Genomic DNA, 21546 nt, shown 5'->3' with positions numbered 1-21546 from the left:
TAGCGCTGAATAGGCGGAGTTCCTAGCCTTACCCTGATTTGCTAGGATTCTTGGCAGTGGCCTGTCATTGGCTGATGCAGTGCCGGATGTCTTTGCGGTACGGCGTGTTCTGGTCCGTTCGTGATTATCTTCCAGACATCAAGAGGCCTCAGCATGGCTATTCCAGTGGCGAGATCCGTTGTCTTCGTGACTGGAAACGCAAAGAAACTAGAAGAGGTGGGGAATGCTTCAGATCAATTATTATTCCCTGTAGAAATGGCCCGGAATGAACATTGAAACGTTCCAAAGTGAGCTGTTTATTAGAGGTTCCGGCCGACTCCTGACAGAATGGAAGTCTGACAGGGGTAAATGTGGTGGTGGCCAAGTTTTAGATTACACATGCTGAGATCAAATGTTTTGATATATAATTAATCTCATTTTAGAGGCTACGTCAATAGCTTGTACACATTAACTGTATAACATGAACTGGGTTATTGGAGTCCTGCATGTTTAACAGTATAGCACCATACCAGCAGGTGTCATCCAAGCCTTACACCAGGGATGGGCAACTTTGATGGGGGTGGGTGGCACAAAAAATCAGAACTTCTCATTTTATTTATTTTATTTAACTAGGAAAGTCAGTTAAGAACATATTCTTATTTTACAATGACGGCCTACCTCGGCCAAAACCTCCCCTAACCCGGACGGCGCTGGGTCAATTGTGCGCCGCCCTATGGGACGCCCGATCCCGGCCGGTTGTGATACAGCAGGATCGAACCAGTAGGGGCTACAGTGGATTGCGGGTCTGCCTACCCACATCCATGCCCTAGCCTTATAGAGGCCCTACGCAAAATGTTGTTGGGGAGGCCACATCCCCAACCTGCGAGCCAAACATTTACATTTCCTGCAATTGTACTCATTTCGTCATTGGGCGAAGAGAAAAATGTGCAGTTTTACAGCTAATTTCCTGCAATTGTACACATTTTGCTATAGGGTGGATATAAATGTTTGCAGTTTTTAATATGATATCAGAGTGAAAGTGACTAACAAAATCAATGATAATTGTAGTTCAACCATGATTACTTCAAGTATAAATAGCTGGACGCTAGACTAATTTACCAATCTAAAAAATGTTCACTGACATGGGCTAATTGAGCGACTGACATAAGAGAGAAACTGCTGATGCACAATCACATTTTTTTTTTATTGCACCTTGTGTATTCTACTATGCTAACTCTAAACATTAAGTTGAGACCCCAGCTGGGGGGGGCGGCGGGCCGCCAGTTGCCCGTCCCTGCCTTACACATAACACTGTAGACCAACTCACAAGTTCATGCCATCATAAAAGACTGCTGTTCTTTGTCTAACCAGGTGATTCAGATCTTGGGGGACGGGTTTCCCTACAAACTAGTATCCAAGAAGATTGACTGTGAGTTAACTTTCTCAATGGAATGACGAGATAGATGTATACCTAATCAATACATCTCTGTTAAGTCTTCATGTGGGACTAAATTACTGTCCATCTTTCTCAGTGCCTGAATACCAGGGGGAACCAGACGAGATCTCTATACAGAAGTGTAAGGAAGCAGTAAAACAGGTGTGTCATTGTGGACTGTTCTTTTCTGTGTGCTGTTGTAATGAGGTCTGGATTAGAGATATGTGTATAAATGCTCATCTGACCTGGTTTGTCTGTGTCAATTCTCTCAGGTTGATGGACCAGTCATCGTGGAGGACACCTGTCTCTGTTTCAGAGCATTGGGAGGTCTACCAGGACCCTACATGTGAGTAGGCCTCTATAACCTCTCTGTGGAGCCTGTAGTCGGATTCTCTAATGTGACAATACATTTATTGAAAATGTATCTGTTTTTTTTGTTGTGTGTGTGTAGAAAATGGTTCCTGGATAAACTTAGGCCTGAAGGTAAATCATGATTCATCTGTGAATGAATGAGTACAGTTACTTAAATGTAATGTTTGAGTGTGCAGTGGAGGCTTCTGAGGGGAGGACGGCTCATAATAATGGCTGGAATGAACCATGTGTTTGGTGTGTTTGATACCATTCCGATCCAGCTATTACCACGAGCCAGTCCTCCCCAATTAAGGTGCCACTAACCTCCTGGGTTTGAGTTTGTGTCACCGTCCCTCCCTCTATCCAGGTCTGTATAAGATGTTGGCTGGGTTTGAAGATAAGTCAGCCTGGGCTCTGTGTACCTTTGCCTTCTGTCCAGGGAAAGAGGAGCCAGTACAACTCTTCAGAGGGATAACTGAGGTCAGAATATAGTTTCAAATGTAACGTTTTTATGTAACGCGCACAGGTGCAGTAAAATGCCTTTCTTACAAGCTCCAAACCCAACAATGCAGTAATCAATACCAATGTAGCACAAAAAATAACATAAAAAATATGTACACCGCCCTACAAAGTCAAAACGCAGTAACTACGTCATTTATTTTACTGCAAAATCTGACTTAGATTTTCTGTCTAGACAGACAGCCATTTCTGATACTCCATGATATATTCTGATCAACTGGCTTGTTCTTGTGTCAGGAAAACTAAATAACACATTAATCCGATAATATACCTTGCCATTACAACAGATGAAAGATTTTTGACCAAATTTCAGCAGTCTTATTTTTATTTGATTTCACCATTATTTAACCAGGTAGGCTAGTTGAGAACAAGTTCTCATTTACAACTGCGACCTGGCCAAGATAAAGCAAAGCAGTTCGACACATACAACAACACAGTTACACATGGAATAAACAAACATACAGTCAATAATACAATAGAAAAAGTCTATATACATTGTGTGCAAATGAGGTAAGATAAGGGAGGTAAGGCAATAAATAGGCCATGGTGGTGAAGTAATTACAATATAGCAATTAAACACTGGAGTGATAGATGTGTAGAAGATGAATGTGCAAGTAGAGATACTGGGGTACAAAGGAGCAAGATACATAAATAAATACAGTATGGGGATGAGGTAGTTGGATGGGCTATGGCTAGACGCTGTTCAGGAGCCTGTTGGTGTCAGACTTTTATGCTCTGGTACTGCTTGCCATGCGGAAGCAAAGAGAACACTCTATGGCTTGGATGGCTGGAGTCTTTAACGATTTTCCAGGTCTTCCTTTCTCACTGCCTGATGGCAGGTCCTGGATGGCTGGGAACTCGGCCCCAGTGATGTACCGCAACACCCATTGTAGCACCAAGCAATCGAGGGTGGTGCTGTTGCCATACCAAGCAGTGATGCAGCCAGTCAAGATGCTCTCTATGGTGCAGCGTGCTCACCATCCCCCATTTCCTGTAGTCCACGATCAGCTCCTTGGTCTTACTGACGTTACCCAGAGCGACTGCATAGTTTTTCATAATTCTTCGTACAGGTCCCTGTGGGAATCGAACCCACAACCCTGGCATTGCAAGCACCATGCTCTACAATTGAGCTACACTAACTCTGCATGCTTGCTTTGATAAACATGTATTTTTCCCCTAACTGTTTAGGGGCACATTGTAGAGCCTAGAGGCCCCAGAGACTTTGGATGGGACCCCTGTTTCCAACCAGACGGATTTGACAAAACGTAAGCAGGACTTTTATTTTACTCGCAGGAGTCTGTGTTTACGTATCACACTTTATTACTCCTTTATTACTCTCCTACTATACCACTGGGGGGCAGTAGATGTCTATTTTATGTATTGACAACATCAGTAAGAAGAAAATGAATGAAAGTTATTATTGCCAGCTGATTTATTGTTGTGTCTCTCATTCTCTTTCTGGTCCCTGTAGATATGCTGAGCTACCTAAGCAGGTAAAGAACACAATATCCCATCGGTACCGAGCCCTGGCAGCCATGTCCGAACACTTCTCCTCTCAGGCCAACGACAATGGCATGCCAGACACCAAGAAGAAGAAACAGAATGACTAACCACTGATCTAGGGTCAGACAACCCTACCCCCATTCTTAACCTTTACCATCAGGGGGATACAAAACCTATCTGACTCTCTGTATCCGTGGTTAGGGGCAACTTCTACCTACTCTGACCAATCGCTCAACAAACAGTCAGGACTCAGCTAACCAATCAGACAGGGACAAACTTGTGCAGATTAGACAGTTCCACACTGGTCAGCAAGTTCCAACCTCATCTGCCAAAGGTTTAGACCACACTCCATCCACTGTCCTCCATTTGTCTTAAATAAGTCGTTTTTGTACCTTATTAAAAAATAAGGATTTGGTTTATTCTCTGTTCAGAGTCAAGTCGCTTGTATTAAACACTGAATCTGCTTTCCTCAAACTGATAGAGCTCATCAAATCTGGATTATGTGGGTTTTATGAACCAAAATGTGGTTCTAGTTCAAGACTTTCTGCTTTCTAAAGTGCAGTCCCCAAGCCAAGACTACAGTATTTGTGATTTGTGAGAGGCAGACTCTGTGAGTGTGTGGAGTGCCCCAAGAGGAGTGTATAATAAACCACAAATATTCTGTCTTTCTGAGTTTGATCTCCTTTAATGTAGTAACTCAATGTTTTCTCTCCTGTTTGTCACATTTCCACTCCCCTTTTCTTAGTCTTTTGCTCTTAGTCACTCTTAAAGGGAGTGCTCCTAATCTCAGCTTGTTACCTGTATAAACGACACCTGTCCACAGAAGCAATCAATCAGATTCCAAACTCTCCACCATGGCCAAGACCAAAGAGCTCTCCAAGGATGTCAGGGACAAGATTGTAGACCTACACAAGGCTGGAATCGGCTACAAGACCATCGCCAAGCAGCTTGGTGAGAAGGTGACAACAGTTGGTGTGATTATTCGCAAATGGAAGAAACACAAAAGTACTGTCAATCTCCCTCGGCCTGGGGCTCCATGCAAGATCTCACCTCGTGGAGTTGCAATGATCATGAGAACGGTGAGGAATCAGTTCAGAACTACACTGGAGGATCTTGTCAATGATCTCAAGGCAGCTGGGACCATAGTCACCAAGAAAACAATTGGTAACACACTACGCCGTGAAGGACTGAAATCCTGCAGCGCCCGCAAGGTCCCCCTGCTCAAGAAAGCACATATACATGCCCGTCTGAAGTTTGCCAATGAACATCTGAATGATTCAGAGGACAACTGGGTGAAAGTGTTGTGGTCAGATGAGACCAAAATGGAGCTCTTTGGCATCAACTCAACTCGCCGTGTTTAGAGGAGGAGGGATGCTGCCTATGACCCCAAGAACACCATCCCCACCGTCAAACATGGAGGTGGAAACATTATGCTTTGGGGGTGTTTTTCTGCTAAGGGGACAGGACAACACTGCATCAAAGGGACGATGGACTGGACCATGTACCGTCAAATCTTGGGTGAGAACCTCCTTCCCTCATCCAGGGCATTGAAAATGGGTCATGGATGGGTATTCCAGCATGACAATGACCCAAAACACACAGCCAAGGCAACAAAGGAGTGGCTCAAGAAGAAGCACATTCAGGTCCTGGAGTGGCCTAGCCAGTCTCCAGACCTTACTCCCATAGAAAATCTGTGGAGGGAGCTGAAGGTTCAAGTTGCCAAACGTTAGCCTCAAAACCTTAATGACTTGGAGAAGATCTGCAAAGAGGAGTGGGACAAAATCCCTCCTGAGATGTGTGCAAACCTGGTGGCCAACTAAAAGAAACGTCTGACCTCTGATTGCCAACAAGGGTTTTGCCACCAAGTACTAAGTCATGTTTTGCAGAGGGGTCAAATACCTATTTCCCTCATTAAAATGCAAATCAATTAATAACATTTTTGACATGCGTTTTTCTGGATTTTTTTGTTTGTTATTCTGTCTCTCACTGTTCAAATAAACCTACCATTAAAATTGTAGACTGATCATTTCTTTGTCAGTGGGTAAACGTACAAAATCAGCAGGGGATCAAATACTTTTCCCCCTCACTGTATATATATATATATATATACAGTACCAGTCAACAGTTTGGACACACTTTTTCTTTATTTTTTACTATTTTCTACATGGCAGAATAATAGTGAAGACATCAAAACTATTAAATAACACATGGAAACATGTAGTAATCAAAAAGTATTAAACAAATCAAAATATATTTTAGATTCTTCAAAGTTGCCACCCTTTGACTTGATGACAGCTTTGCACACTTTTGGCATTCTCTCAACCAGCTTCATGAGGAATGTTTTTCCAACAGTCTTGGAGGAGTTTCCACATATGCTGAGCACTTGTTGGCTGCTTTTACTTCATTCTGCAGTCTAACTCATCCCAAACCATCTCAATTGGGTTGAGGTCAGTTGATTGTGGAGGCCAGGTCATCTGATGCAGCCCTCCATCACTCTCCTTCTTGGTCAAATAGCCCTTACACAGCCTGGAGGTGTTTTGGGTCATTGTACTGTTGAAAAACAAATGATAGTCCCACTAAGCGCAAACCAGATGAGATGGTGTATCCCTGCAGAATGCTGTGGTAGCCATGCTGGTTAAGTGTGCAGACAGTGTCAGTGTCACCAGCAAATCACCATACCATCACACCTCTTCCTCCATGCATCACATGGGAACCAAACATGTGGAGATAATCCATTCACCTACTCTGCGTCTCACTAAAACACAGCGGTTGGAACCAAAAATCTCAAATTTGGACTCATGACCAAAGAATTGATTTCCACCGGTCTAATGTCCATTGCTCGTGTTTCTTGGCCCAAGCAGGTCTCTTCTTCTTATTGGTGTCCTTTAGTATTGGTTTCTTTGCAGCAATTCGACCATGAAGGCCTGATTCACGCAGATGTTGAGATGTGTTTGTTACTTGAACTCTGTGAAGCATTTATTTGGGCTGCAATCTGAGGTGCAATTAACTCTATCCTCTAACTTCTCCTCTGCAGCAGAGGTAACTCTGGGTCTTCCTTTCCTGTGGCGGTCCTCATGAGAGCCAGTTTCATTATAGCGCTTTATGGTTTTTGCGACTGCACTTAAAGACATTTTCAGATTGAAATTTTCCAGATTGACTGACCCATGTTTTAAAGTAATGATGGACTGTCTTTTCTCTTTGCTTATATGAGCTGTTCTTGCCATAATATGGACTTGGTCTCTTACCAAATAGAGCCGTCTTCTGTATACCACCCCTACCTTGTCACAACACAACTGATTGGCTCCAGAGCATTAAGAAGGAAATACATTCCACAAATTAACTTTTAGCAAGGCACACCTGTCAATTGAAATGCATTCCAGGTGACTACCTCATGAAGCTGGTTGAGAGAATGCCAAGCGTGTGCAAAGCTGTCATCAAGGCAAAGGGTGGCTACTTTGAAGAATCTCAAATATAAATACATCTGATTTGTTTAAAACGTTTTTGGTTACTACATGATTCCATGTGTTATTTCAACGTTTTCATGTGTTGTTTCATAGTTTTGATGTCTTCACTATTATTCTACAATGTATAAACCATTGAATGAGTAGGTGTCCAAACTTTTGACTGGTACTGTATATATATATATATATGCCATTTAGCAGACACTTTTATCAGTCATGTGTGCCTACTAGAAGTCATTGATTTTTACACAAAAATAAACAAGTCATTGTTATTTAGAATGGATACCTTTTATTTGACCTTTGTATGAATTTGTACATAATGTAATAGTGGTGTACAATGCACAGGTCAGAAGGAGTTTTATACACAATACAGTTTGTATGATGACCAATGGTGCAGTATGCAAGAAGTAAACTTCATCATTTATTCTTTGCCCCCTCGCCTCCCTTTCAACACTATACATCAAAACACAATAAAAGCCGATCTCTTACAACTAAACAGTAGAAAAATAATTCCTCTATTAACATGTTTGTGGACTGTGCCACAGCAAAAGCCTTCCCACTGAAACAAGATACCTGCAGGGGGTTTTATTCATAACACAATTTGCTTGAAAAAGCTTCATCTCAATCACTGCTGTGGCCAGTTTTGGTAACTACTAAACCTTTGCATCGATGGTGGTAAATAATAGCATTCTAACCACTGACTACCACACTAACTGCTCTAAAGACAAGAGAAAGTCTTTTTGAAAGGTTTTTGTTGTGAGTTCCTCTATTGGTGACCCAGCCTGATGTCGTAGGAGACCATGTGGAAGTTGTCCCAGGCGTGCAGCTTCCTTTGGGCAGGGTTATAATCCACCATGCTGTTGTAGCGGTACTTATTCCTGAAGGGTAGCGCCACCTGCTTCCCCTGGCCTGTAGCTGTGTCGAACATAAAGTTGATGGTGGTGTTAGGAGCAGTGTAGCTGGCAACCGTGTAGAGACGGCCACAGATGACGAAAGCGTTAGCCACGCTGTTCTTCCTGATGCTGGTCTCCCAGCTCCTCTTCACCGCCAGGCTGTGTGGGTCCAGCTGGGACACCACTATGGCTCCTTTAGCCTTGTTGGTGCTGTAGACGGCCCACAGGCCCTGCTCGTCCACCCCCAGATCCACATCGGTGTAGCCGCCCCAGGAGTAGGGGAACTGGCCGTGGAAGCCGGCGTGGGGCAGGTCTCGGCGGGCGGCGATGCTCTCAGACGCCAGGTCGTACCTCAGCAGGGTGCGGCTGCGGCGGCGCTGGTAGTACAGAGAGCCGCGGTACAGAGTCGCTCCTGTACTCTCCACTGGCTCCGGCAACAGCAACACCTTGTAATAAATAATGATAATACAGTCTGGTCAATGGTCAGACTTTACATTATACATCAATATGATCATCCCTTAATGGTTAAGGAGGTGGTTGGTTGGAGGTAAGGTCATTAGATCTTAGATCTATGGTTAAGGTTAGCCTCTAGGTCTATCCCATGCCAGTCAGTCCAGTCACCCACCTTTGAGGGGTAGCCTTTAGAGAGCTGGTCCATGTCCTCGTAACCAAACAGCTGTCTGACCTCTGACCCAACAGTATCGATGCGCCACACCATCTTCCCTCCGTAGGGCGCCACAGCCTCCGGATCCTGCATCCACACCCCATATTTACCAGCTATACTATCAGCCTTACGATGGGACACTGGCTCTCCTATTGATATCAACTCCCCACAGCCTGGGAGAGAGGAGGGGGGTAGGGAGAGAGAGAGCAGTTAGAGAGATGAAAAGAGAGATGGGTAGATGGGGGGGTGGGCAGTTATAGGGACAGGTCATTAGATGTCAGGGGTGATGATGCTATTTTTACTATTGAGATGCACCCTGGAAGAGAGAGAGACAGAGGAGAGAGGTGTGTGTAGAGATAATCTGTGGTAAATCCTGTTTTTGGATAGGGGTATGGAGGGAAGAGGTAACGGCTGCTGAAAGATCTGAGAGATGATCATTTCTCGTAATGGAGACAGATAGCAGGTCTACAACGATTTGGCATCTCTGCTAATTAACAGGCCCTATGAGTGTGTGTGGTACCGAGTTAGTAGAAGAGCAGCTGAGCTGAGAGTCATCAGATACAGGAAGGAATCCTCCACCACTTCAAGCCTCTCACTGAGAAAATGATCAGGCTGCTGTATATTTACCTCTTCCTAAAATACCTTTAGGATATTCACGACAGAGTGGTGGGTGTAAGGGCGGGGGATTATGTAATTATATACAGGCACAGTCATCAATGATATGAATAACTCCAGCACAAACATGAATCTCAACATGTTTATTTTGTTGACGTTTCAGTCTTTTTCTAGATGTGACAGAAACTGCAGTGGAAATGTGTAGAGGGAAACGTGTATGGTGGAGATCGTCTTATCACCATACACGTTTCCACTAAATGCCAGAGCAATAGCACGGTAAATACCAACACCAGAACATGAGGGACTGCATGTGTTTGTATATGTTAAGAGCCTGACAGAGAGAGATCCACTGAAGCTCTACTGAACATACTTATCTCTCCCTGTCAGGATCTTAACATATACAAACGCATGCAGTCCCTCGTGTTCTGGTGTTGGTATTTACCGTGCTATTGCTCTGGCATTTAGTGTTATTATTGCCTGTGTATTAATAGCAATATTTGTTTTGGGGCAGCAGGGGGGGAAGTGTTGTGTTTGTAGGGTCAGCTGTGCAGGGGTGGAGAGGGGGTAACTGTGTAATAGTATTGGGACTGTTGGGACCGCATCAGGTTAATGACCAATTTGATATATCCAGGTGTGTCTCACCTGTGCTGTCCTCAGTACTAGGAGCAGGAATCTCAGTCACCTCAGCCTTCAACTCCTGGAACCCTGCATTGTCACCATACCGCCATGCTGGGTCTGGAGGGGGGAGGAGACAGAGAGACAGAGAGACAGACAGACAGACAGACAGACAGAGTAGATGTTTTAAGACTATGATTAGAAAGATAGGCATATGCACATTTTGTGGTTTTCATTCGTTTTTCATCATTACATCTCAAACAACCACTCATTGCAAGTGATTGTAGCAAATCAACAAAGTCACGATTAAAGGAACTGTGCAACTGTAACTATGGGTGTGCAAATGAGCTGCACCTAATAGTTTGCACATGCTAATTCTGTTTTGATTACGTGATCAAGTCAACTGAATGCCAACTGAATGGACTGCCCTACAAAGGCAAAGTGCAGTAACTACCGTACGTAAAAAAAAAAATGTACTGCAAAATATCTAGACAGACGTCAATTTCTGGTACTTCATGATATATCCTAATCGACTGGCTTGTTCTTATGTCAGAAAAATATATACCACATTATAATATAACATTTTTAAAAAACCAAATTCGTAGTTACTGCACTTTGCCCACGTAGGGAAGTGTTGATGGATCATTCAAAGCGGCCCCACCCTTGTTACGGCAGTCGTACACCCTTTTGGGACTGCGACAGTCGACCGTGATTCCAGCAGCCTATATTTTACTGCCCTATAAGTATGAGGCAAGCATAAACAATGAGCATACTATTCATGTTGTATTAAGGATTCATTTTCAAAATGACAGCAACGTCGAGTTGAACATGCAATTCATCTGATGTCTATATACTAAATATTTTTTAGGAGATACAGTATATACAGTACAATCATGCTTTGGAGACAGTGTTGGGAAAGCTACTCTGAAAATATACTTTACCAATTACTTGGAAGAAGTGAAGCTACCCTTAAGAAAAACATAGTTTACTTAGCTAAAGTTACTTTGAAAAAGTAGTTCACTACATCTAAACTATATCTAAATCTGACATTTCATATACAAATTGTAGGAACAGATCACTCTTGAGTCAGCCTATTAAACACAAAAACTATGTTTCAAGTGAGAATTAGGCAGGTCGGAAGAAAATTCTTGCTTACTTCAACCATATTTTATTTTACCAAAATAATACGTGTGTAGTTCTAGTAGTTAGCTATAACGCCACACGGCAAATAAAATCAATTAACTACTACCACCAAGATTTGAATTTAGTTCAACTACCACTAAGCCACTGGTTGGAGGCAATGACGAATTTACCCCAAGACAGCTGGCATCAATGTACTGCAGCAACCCCAATTTCACCTTCCACCTCAAAATGCTCCCTGCGCTCTTGTTCATCCCACCCGCTGATGTAGAGAGATGCTATGGAGATCTGGAGAAGCTGATATTCCCCACATCCTCTGAGGAACAGGAGCTGTGCAAAGTTGTGAGCCACTTTGAGGGACATACATTGGGCACTGGAGATCACTTCGAGGAGTCTTCACCAAAAGAGCACCGTCATTTTGCCATAGGTATGTTTATTTCCGAAATGTTTAACCACTACGATGCTGTCAAGCAGCAAGACTTTGTGGAGATGAAGGATTGGCATCGGGCCTTCAGGACACTTGCTGGTCCCACAAACCCAATGGTTTTGTAGTTAATCGATGCCCTGCGACAACGACATGCTCTGACTGAACTTGAACGGTAGCAGTATCTCACTGGCAACCTACCACCACTAGAAAGTCCACTGTAGCTTGGAGAAGGTAAAGTGGCTTGTGGAGGACTACCACAATCTACCCCTAATGTATTACCTGAGACGCAATGCCTACACATTCCAGCTGAAGGTGTGATGACTGCAACACAGCAACCCTCAGGAGCAGATTGAGCACCTCCTAGTACATCTGTCCATGACACTGGACTGGACACTGCCCACTGGACAAAGACTGGTTGAATCAACGTTGTTTTCATGTCATTTCAACAAAAAAAATTCAATGTGATGACGTTGAATCAAAGAAGGAAAAGTGATTGGATTTGCAAAAAGTCATCAACGAAAGGGAATTTTGTATTTCTTTCACCCAACTTTGAACCTAAACCATTTTTTGTTGAATTCACATTAGTTGACAACTCAACCAAAACTAGATGTTGAAATTACTTCATGGCCTAACTAGTCTGCTTTTATTTTAAATCTATTTTATGGCATATTTTTGTAATTATACTAATTTTGTGGTAATACTGGGATATTTGTGAATTAATAATAATTCGGAATTATTGGTTCACTTTATACATTCTGTTGAAATTAGATTTGTACACACACATGCAAACACATACTCAGTGACACCACAGAAGCTTACCTCTCAAACTGCCAGTGTCCCCTTGTCTTCCAGCATTGGATACCAGGTGAGAGAGAACACCTGCATCTGCAAACACATCATGAATGTAGACTCACACACACTTTTTAACATCACACAATGACAGCACCAACCCTGACCATGCAGTGACCATCAAGCCCAGAGCGGCCTACATCAGCCAGCCATGGGGTCCCTGTGTGTGTGTTGGGAGCGGTGAGGGGGGTCTCTGGCAGCACTACTGACAGCAGGGAATGTAAGAGGAGAAAACAAACACTCCTGAGTGGATTCCCAGCTGCTGTGGAGTCTGCCGGACTGTTGAACACACACTCACACACAACCTTTAGTCTTGAAGCCCCTGACCTGCCTTGCTACCACAGTTAGCCATTCCTCATACCAGTTTTGTTCAACTGGAACAAGGCCAAACATTCCCCCAAGGCTCACCCATCACTCCCCTTCTCCTCTGCCCCCCCCTTCCCTTCAGCCCCTCAGAGAACCATTACAGTTGAGAGTTTCTAAACTAAACACTTCACCCGTGTTGATAAACAGCAGCAGTGACTGGGTCTATAACAGTGATGGATGCTAACATGTTAACGTGTTAACAGCCTCATAATTATGCAGTGTGTGTGTGTGTGTGTGTGTGTGTGTGTGTGTGTGTGTGTGTTAACTATAGTAAAAATACCATATTAAAGGAAAACTGTAGATTATACTGTAATAATGAATGTAGTGGTTTTGTGGATTGTAGTACACTGAAGTATTTACTGCAGTGTTTTTGCAGACTGTAGTATACTGTAATATTTACTGTAGTGTCTTTGCAGACATCACTGTCATATTTACTATAGTGTTTCTGCTTTTATTATCTTTGACATAGAAGTGGAGGCTTTCTCCTTCAGGAAACCTACTGGAGAAATACTAAAAGAGCACATTTGACAAAACCTGTAAGTAGATAAGACTGGGGTCTGAACGAATATTTCAGAGCTTGTGCTCTTTTCTAAAACTGTAGGGAACACCAATATATGGTCTATACCTGGCATGTAGGTTTCTCACTTATGGGTGGCTCTAATTGCGATATTGGGGAGGGGAAAGGATAGAGTACAATGCAAATTTAATAAAGTAGTATTTACTATAGTTAAAAAGTGTCGTGTTTTTGTGGACATTACTGTATGGTGTATTTGTTGTGGATAATAATTTAGTATTTACTATAGTATTCTATAGCAGGGTTTCCCATTTGGGTTTTGTCCTAGCACTACACAGCTGATTCAAATAACCAACTCATCATCAAGCTTTGATTATTTGAATCAGTTGTGTCGTGCTAGGGCAAAAAAATTAAACATGCACCCAGGGAGGCCCCAGGACCGAGTTTGGGAAACCCTGTTCTACAGTATACTACAACATTCTATAGTAAGTACTACACATGAGGGGAGAAGGGGTGAGTTTGGGGTAAAGTTGGGGGAGAAGGAGGAGGAGAAGTGTGAGGAGTAAAGGATGGGAGACCAGAGTCACGTTCAACAGGCGTAAACGGAAGAAAAGAGTTGTACTGCCTGAACGTGCCCAATAAGAATGGTCATTTATATTTGCTTCTGTTCATGTCTTGTATGACCTGGGTCAATGGATGCTTTCTAGGCCGAAGGGTATGGGAAGAGGAGGGTGGTGAGGAGGAGTGAGGGAGGGAGGGTGAGGGGAAAGAGTCTCGCTTCCCTGAACTACAAAACAGTTCCCAGGGGGCAAGGTTATTCATCATCTCAGGTAAACAAGTGCACACTGTTTGTGTGAGTGTCAGCGTGTGTGTTTGATGGATATAAGGGCAAATCTGGCAGAACATCATGACCACAGCAAGTCCTCACAGACTGAAACACCAAAACACTCCTACCCATGCTCCCTGAGGATGGCCCAATCAAGCCTTCTAACCCTGTGCTATTAGAGTTAATAGAGCTGAGAGGAGATAAAAGGCTCATGTTTGGCTGAATGTCTCCCTCAGTCTCAATCTCTCAGCACAGTCCACCTTCACGTTGCTGTGTAGCAGAGCTGTTGTTCTTGGATGCAGCCATACTCACCATGGGTATCTTGGCTTGGCTGTTGTTGATAGCATTTATTCTACAACAATAGTGCCTTTTCATAAGCCATTAGAAAGCTTGCGTAACAGAATCTATTTAGGGGGAGGTGAGTCAGTAACTAAACATAAGTAATCTAAACAAAAAGAAGAAGAAACTATACTATGGAACAAAGATAAATTATACAAAGAATGATAGTAAAAATCTCTGGAGTACCTTAAATGAAATTCGAGGCAGAAAAGCTAACTCAGCTCCATCCTTCATTGAGGGTGATGGCTCATTCATAACAAAACCCTTTGATATTGCCAACCTCTTCAATAACCTTTTTTGTTGACAAGATTAGACAACTTAGGCATGACATGCAAACAACAAATGCTGAGCCTTCATATTCATGTATAACGGACCAAATAATGAAAGACAAGCGCTGTAGCTTTGAATTCTGCAAAGTTAATGTGGAAGAGGCGAAGAAATTACTACTATCTATGAAAAACCACCTGTAACTGACAACATGGATGGTAAATTATTGAGGTTGGTAGCGGAATACATTGCAACTCCTATTTGCCACATCTTCAATCTAAGCCTAGAAGACGGAGTGTGCCCTCAGGCTTGAAGGGAGGCAAGTGACATTCAGCTGACCAAAAATAGCAAAGCAGCCTTTAATAGTTCCAACATCAGACCAATCAGCCTGTTACTGGTGCTTAGCAAACTTTTGGAAAAAATCTTGTTCGACCAAATACAATGTTATTTTACAGAAAACATAATAGCATCAGACTTTTAGCATGCTTATAGGGAAGGGCATTCAACATGCTCTGCACTGACACAAATGACTGATGATTGGTTGAAAGAAATTGATAATAAGATTGTCAGACATCAGTGCAGCCTTTGACATCATTGATCATAACATATCACTGAAAAACATAGGTGTTATGGATTAACATCCTCTGCCTTATCGTGGAAGGACAATTACCTATCCAATAGAACACAGAGGGTTTTCTTTAATGGAAGTTGAATGTTGAGTGTGGTGTACCGCAGGGCAGGCGGCTTGGACCATTAATGTTTTCTGTGTTTACTAATGACCTTCCACTGACCTGTGTGTCCATGTACAATGATGACTCAACAGTATACAGTATACGTCAGCTACAACAGTAAAATAAATAACGGACACCCTTAACATAGATCTCCAATCAGTTTTAGAATGGGTAACTAGCAATAGGCTGGTGCTAAATATAAAACAAAACTAAAAGTATAATTTTTAAGACTATTCACTCACTCAACCCTAAATCTCATATGGATCCATTATTGAATAATGTGGCTATTAAGCAAATTGAAGAGACTAAACTGCTGGGTGTCATGCTAGATAGCATGCTGTCATGGTCAAAACATATAGACTCAATGTGTTACTAAAATGGGAAGAGGTCTGTACATGATAAGGCTTTGCTGTGCTTTCTTGATATCCCAGTGAACCAGACAGGTCTTACAGGCTCTAGTTTTGTCGCAACTGGTCTACTGTCCAGTTGTGTGTTCAGGTGCGGCAAAGAAGGACATTGGCAAATTGCAGTTGGTCAAAAACAGAGCATCACGTATTGCACTTAGATGTACACTGAGGGCGAATGTCAATGACATGCATGTCAATCTCTCCAGGCTCAAAGTTGAGGAGAGATTGACTGCATCACTATATGTCTTTGCGCAAGGTGTTGATGTTATGAAGGTAACGGAACTGTCTGTTCAAGCAGTTGGCACTCAGTTCAGACACTCATCGGTACCACACAAGACATGCAACCAGAGGTCTCTTCACAGTCCCCAGGTCCAGAACAGAGGTAAGGAAACACGGTATTAAATAGAGCCATGACTACATGGAATTCTCTGCCACCACAGGTAACTCAAACTAGCAATAAAAACAGATTCAAAAAACAGATAAAAGAACACCTTATGGCACAACGGGGACAGAGGTTTCCAGAAACAATATGAGTGGCATCAAACCAATGTCATTGTGGAGGCACAATGTTCACATGGTTGACCATCAGAAACAACCTCATCTTGTAGATGCCTGATTCTGACTGACCAGCCCTTTCTAACCACTGTTTAACCAGGAAATCCCATTGAGTTAAACAATAAAGAGGGACATTAAAGCATGGCCTGTTTTGATGTTACCCAGTAAAGAGCCAACTGTATTTGAACTAGTCTAGTAAAACTGAGCTCTATCAGCTGAGGTCAGGAGGGGATTTATGGTGTGTTTGTTAAGTGGTTGGCTGTTAAAGCCAGGAACCCACCCGCAAAGGACCCCTTTACCAAGCCTCACCACACTCGTGTGAGCACAAACACACACGCCAATGCGCGCACACACATACACACGCACGCACACACACACACACACACACACACACACACAAACATATGGTTTAACGTTTTACTCCTCTCTTCCATTTTTCATGCGTTTCCTCCTCTCTGAATGTGATTTATTTAAAGAGACCAGCAAATTTGATAAAAGTGTGGTGGTATACAGTAGCAAGCACAGCGGCATCTAGTGTTCAAAACCGGGTACTTTCACACTAATTTATAAATAATTGGTAAATAATGCTAGCGACTTCTAATTTAGCTGAACGGGGGAGAATCACCAGATTCAAAGGGAATACATGACATAGTATGGAAAAGCAATACCCCCAACCACAGCCCCATACTACTTGTGAAACATAGAGAAAAAGAGAACTGATACTGGATACTGGTTGTTGGGGTGGGATTGGCATGGGGTGTGAGGGGTTTTTACCATTTTGTTGGGATTCCTCATGTCTTACTTATATATAGGAAGAAGTTTGGTCCAAATCAGAAATAATTTCTTAATCTAAAATGGTTGGTGTCAAAATCCTTGTTCTTGTGCTCTTTTGAGGTGGAACAATCCTCTGTACCTTTTAGCCTGCAAGTGCTAACATGAGGATCAAACCAGATGCCACAGAGCCATGCAGGGAAATAATGAACTTAATTTTTAGGTTTAGAGCGTGGGAAGGGCAGCACTGAGATAGGGGATGGGGAGTTGGGGAAGGAGGATTTACGTGGTGGTGGGCAATGTCAGCTTTACGAGACAACATACACCCCCCACCCACACAAACACCCTTGATGGTCTGAGTCAAACATCATCAAAGCCCTAAGGTAAGATGGAAATGGGACTCTAACATGTCTTGCTTGTCTTTTCTCACGCCGGCATCACGTCCCCATAAAGAAGGCTCTGGTTGTAAAATAAAAGACTAACTCTGACTGTCCCCTAGAACCTTCTCCCTCCCTCCACTCTTTCAACAGATAGCTGAGAAACCTGACACTACTTCGACCTCCTTGTGTTGCCCAAACACAGACATGCACAAGAACACACCCACCCATATCCACACAAACAGTTCTGTGGAATCCTCTATGTTACAGGAAAGCGCCTCATCATTGAGTGTGTGCATCACATTTTTACTCAGCTCTTCCAGTTAACTCAGAATCTCCTGACTCTCCTACAAAACCAAAAGACACTTGATGTACAGCAAAAACACAGTTAAGGTCGGAAGTTTCTTGATGTACAGCAAACACACAGTTAAGGTCGGAAGTTTCTTGATGTACAGCAAACACACAGTTAAGGTCGGAAGTTTACATACACCTTAGCCAAATACATTTAAACTCAGTTTTTCACAATTCCTGACATTTAATCCTAGTAAAAATTCCATGTCTTAGGTGAGGACCACCACTTTATTTTAAGAATGTGAAATATCAGAATAATATTAGAGAGAATGATTTATTTCAGCTTTTATTTCTTTCATCACATTCCCAGTGGGTCAGAAGTTTACATACACTCAATTAGTATTTGGTAGCATTGCTTTTAAATTGTTTCACTTGGGTCAAACATTTCAGATAGCCTTCCACAAGCTTCCCACAATAAGTTGGGTGACTTTTGGCCCATTCCTCCTGACAGAGCTGGTGTAACTGAGTCAGGTTTGTCGGCCTCCTTGCTCACACACACTTTTTCAGTTCTGCCCACACATTTTCTATAGGCCAGGGCTTTGTGATAGCCACTCCAATACCTTGACTTTGTTGTCCTTAAGCCATTTTGCCACAACTTTGGAAGTATGCTTGGGGTAATTGTCCATTTGGAAGACCCATTTATGACCAAGCTTTAATTTGAGATGTTGCTTCAATATATCCACATAAAATTCCATCCTCATGATGCCATCTATTTTGTGAAGTGCACCAGTCCCTCCTACAGCTAAGCACCCCCACAACATGATGCTGCCACCCCATGCTTCAAGGTAGGGATGGTGTTCTTCGGCTTGCAAGCCTCCCCCTTTTTCCTCCAAACATAACAATGGTCATTATGGCCAAACAGTTCTATTTTGTTTCATCAGACCAGAGGACTCCAAAAAGTACGAGCTTTGGTCTCATGTGCAGTCTGGCTTTTTTATGGCAGTTTTGGATCAGTGGCTTCTTCCTTGCTTTTTGGCCTTTCAGGTTATGTCGATATAGGACTCGTTTTACTGTGGATATAGATACTTTTGTACCTGTTTCCTCCTGCATCTTCACAAGGTCCTTTGCTGTTGTTCTAGGATTGATTTGCACTTTTCGCACCACTTTTCGCAAGTACTTTCATCTCTAGGAGACAGAACGCGTCTCCTTCCAGAGCGGTATGACGGCTGCCTGGTCCCATGGTGTTTATACTTATACCTACTATTGTATGTACAGATGAAAGTGGTACATTCAGGCGTTTGGAAATTGCTCCCAATGATGAACCAGACGTGTGGAGGTCTACAATTAATTTTCAGAGGTCTTTGCTGATTTCTTTTGATTTTCCTATGATGTCCAGCAAAGAGGCACTGGGTTTGAAGGTAGGCCTTGAAATACATACACATGTACACCTCCAATTGACTCAAATGAAGTCAATTAGCCTATCAGAAGCTTCTAAAGCCATGACATAATTTTCTGGAATTTTCCAAGCTGTTTAAAGGCACAGTCAACTTAGTGTATCTAAACTTCTGACCCACTGGAATTGTGATACAGTGAAATAATCTGTCTGTTAACAATTGTTAGAAAAGTTACTTGTGTCTTACACAAACTGGATGTCCTAACCGACTTGCCAAAACTATAGTTTGTTAACAAGAAATTTGTGGAGTGGTTGAAAAATGAGTTTTAATGACTCCAACCTAAGTGTATGTAAACTTCCAACTTCAACTGTATGTCTCCGAGCCAGACTGGAGAACACCTCCACATGCCAAAGTCTGTCCATAAGTGGTGTAGGTCTCAATCAGGAATCATATGAGCTTTCTCTCCCCATTAGGAGAGAAGAAAGAGGAGAGAGACAGATGTTGTTACTTACCTCCGGCAAGTCGCAGACCACTGTCCTGTAGTGGGACGCTGGGAGGCACCAGAGGGGATTGCGGGTAGCAGGGTCTGCTCTTCAGTCTCTCCGTCTCTCTCCTCATCTCCTCCACCCTCCTCTGCAGCCCCTCCACATCTCTCTCCAGATCCTCCTTCTCTCCCTGCAATAGGCTCCTGTCTCCCATGGCTTGCGTCAGAGCCTCCTGCAGACCAGCCTGGGACCCAGCCCCAAGCCCAGGACCCCTTGTCTCCCCTCCAGTCAGCCTGGCCACCAATACCTCCAGCAGGCTGAGTCTAGTCTTGAGCCCCTCAATCTCTGGTCCTCCGGAGGCTGTAGGGGGGCAGCTGGTCTCGCTGGGGCTGGGCACAGTGAAGGTGTACTGACAGTGCCCGCTACGGTCGTTCCCTCTCCAGAGAGTGGCACGGTCCTGCCCCTCACCATATTGCAGCAGACAGAACACACAAACATTAAGCAGCAGCCACATGGTGGATACAAACACAACCACACAAGTGGGCTACACACAGATGTAGACTAGACACGGTTCTTCTGGTCTCTCTCACTCTCTTTGTCTCATCAATGTCTCTCCTATTTCACTCTGTGTTTCAGCTCTTCTTTCTCTGTCGTGGTGATTGCCCCTTTATCACTTCACTTAGTTCTGGCCCAAATGTTCTCCATCTCCTTATTTCTTATTGTTATTTATCTTACTTTATTTCCCTAATGTGTTACTGCTGATTCTTGTTCTTATTCTCTGATTATTCTGTCTGTTGTCTTGCTGTCTGCCTCTCTCTCTCTCTTCTGGTCTGTTTGTTTCACAGGTCAGGGTCCTCAGGTCTCTGAGTCCCTCTCAACAGCTCAGGGATATTTATACAATCTGGGAGGAAAGAGAGAGAGGAAAGTGAGGAGAGGTGAGAGGGGGGCACGGAGGGAGGAGAGGAAAGAGAAAGAGGGGGAGGAAGAAAAGGCAGGAGAGTGTGTTTTTCTGGGATTGTCTCAACAACAAATATATTCCAGAGCCCTAGGAGTGTTTGTCTGTATTTGTGTTTACACGTGCTTGCTGATGTGTGCATGTATGCGTGTGTATGTGTGTGTGTGTGTGTGTGCATGTGCAAAGAGGGTAAGCAAGGAGAGGGTGGCTCTCAGTTTCCTTTGCCCTCATCCTTTTGAAATCTGTTGATGTTTCTATATCCAGTAACCCTCTCTGCCAGCAACCACAGGGCTGGGTTATCTGTAGCTATATGTGGTGTTTGATTCAGGGGGGTAGGGGGGCTTGGCAGGGGAGTCTCCCCAGGGAAACGAGGGGTAGGTGGGCCTTGGGGGATTGAGTTACCTCCCCCCAGAGACGGAGAGCTCCATGGGTGTCAGGGTGTTCCCTTATGGCGCAAGAAGACGATTGGTTCGTAATGAGAAATACTGATCGCTTACAGGACCCCTGACCTATGCTGTCCAGATTCCAACCCCCATTGGGAAGGGCTGGAGGTATGAGTCAATCAATAGCTGGATTAATTGTGTGTGTGCATGTATGTGCATGTGCATGAGTGTATGTGTGTGTTCACCAGCTGATTTTCCACTCAGCCACTGGGGTTTAAATCTCTAGTTTAAGATAACATGAGTCACACGCCATAAAACCACACCTGCTTTAGACCCCTTTTATCCCTCTCTCACTCATATACTCTCTCCCTCTCTCACTCATATACTCTCTCCCTCATATACTCTCTCCCTCTCTCACTCATATACTCTCTCCC

The 21546-nt window shown here is 43.4% G+C and overlaps 2 protein-coding genes and 1 non-coding gene across 3 annotated transcripts; 1 reads left to right on the top strand and 2 right to left on the bottom strand.

Moving 5' to 3' along the window:
• The first annotated feature begins 82 nt into the window (after positions 1 to 82).
• itpa (inosine triphosphatase (nucleoside triphosphate pyrophosphatase)) lies at positions 83 to 4452 on the top strand. The gene is made up of 8 exons (XM_024418053.2): positions 83 to 216; positions 1351 to 1408; positions 1512 to 1576; positions 1687 to 1760; positions 1866 to 1897; positions 2133 to 2245; positions 3473 to 3549; positions 3756 to 4452. The coding sequence occupies exons 1-8, from the start codon at positions 154 to 156 to the stop codon at positions 3892 to 3894; spliced, it is 621 nt and encodes a 206-aa protein (XP_024273821.1). The 5' UTR covers positions 83 to 153; the 3' UTR covers positions 3895 to 4452.
• Positions 4453 to 7517: 3065 nt separating this feature from the next.
• On the bottom strand, positions 7518 to 20649 carry LOC112248751 (myocilin). Its single transcript, XM_024418039.1, has 5 exons — positions 19802 to 20649; positions 12422 to 12487; positions 10063 to 10155; positions 8767 to 8978; positions 7518 to 8587 (listed from the first exon to the last, which is right to left on the bottom strand). Exons 1-5 carry the CDS (start codon positions 20286 to 20288, stop codon positions 8015 to 8017), a joined length of 1431 nt encoding a protein of 476 aa, XP_024273807.1. The 5' UTR covers positions 20289 to 20649; the 3' UTR covers positions 7518 to 8014.
• LOC112261776 lies at positions 13291 to 13343 on the bottom strand. Its single transcript, XR_002955210.1, has one exon. It is a non-coding gene; the product is annotated as a U7 small nuclear RNA (small nuclear RNA).
• Positions 20650 to 21546: the final 897 nt, after the last annotated feature.

The sequence above is a fragment of the Oncorhynchus tshawytscha genome, linkage group LG01 (genome assembly GCF_018296145.1).
Source record: "Oncorhynchus tshawytscha isolate Ot180627B linkage group LG01, Otsh_v2.0, whole genome shotgun sequence".
NCBI classification, from domain to species: Eukaryota; Metazoa; Chordata; class Actinopteri; order Salmoniformes; family Salmonidae; genus Oncorhynchus; species Oncorhynchus tshawytscha.
This window is presented reverse-complemented; position numbering and strand designations above follow the sequence as displayed.

Bases quoted from the DNA above. Each gene is read 5' to 3' on its own strand.
- itpa (XM_024418053.2), top strand. From the start codon at position 154: ATGGCTATTCCAGTGGCGAGATCCGTTGTCTTCGTGACTGGAAACGCA. The intron at 1,577-1,686 runs GTGTGTCATTGT...CAATTCTCTCAG, and splicing joins GTAAGGAAGCAGTAAAACAG to GTTGATGGACCAGTCATCGT. The intron at 2,246-3,472 runs GTCAGAATATAG...CTAACTGTTTAG, and splicing joins TCTTCAGAGGGATAACTGAG to GGGCACATTGTAGAGCCTAG.
- LOC112248751 (XM_024418039.1), bottom strand. From the start codon at position 20,288: ATGTGGCTGCTGCTTAATGTTTGTGTGTTCTGTCTGCTGCAATATGGT. The intron at 8,979-10,062 runs GTGAGACACACC...CCTCTCTCCCAG, and splicing joins TAGTACTGAGGACAGCACAG to GCTGTGGGGAGTTGATATCA. The intron at 8,588-8,766 runs GTGGGTGACTGG...ATTTATTACAAG, and splicing joins CTAAAGGCTACCCCTCAAAG to GTGTTGCTGTTGCCGGAGCC.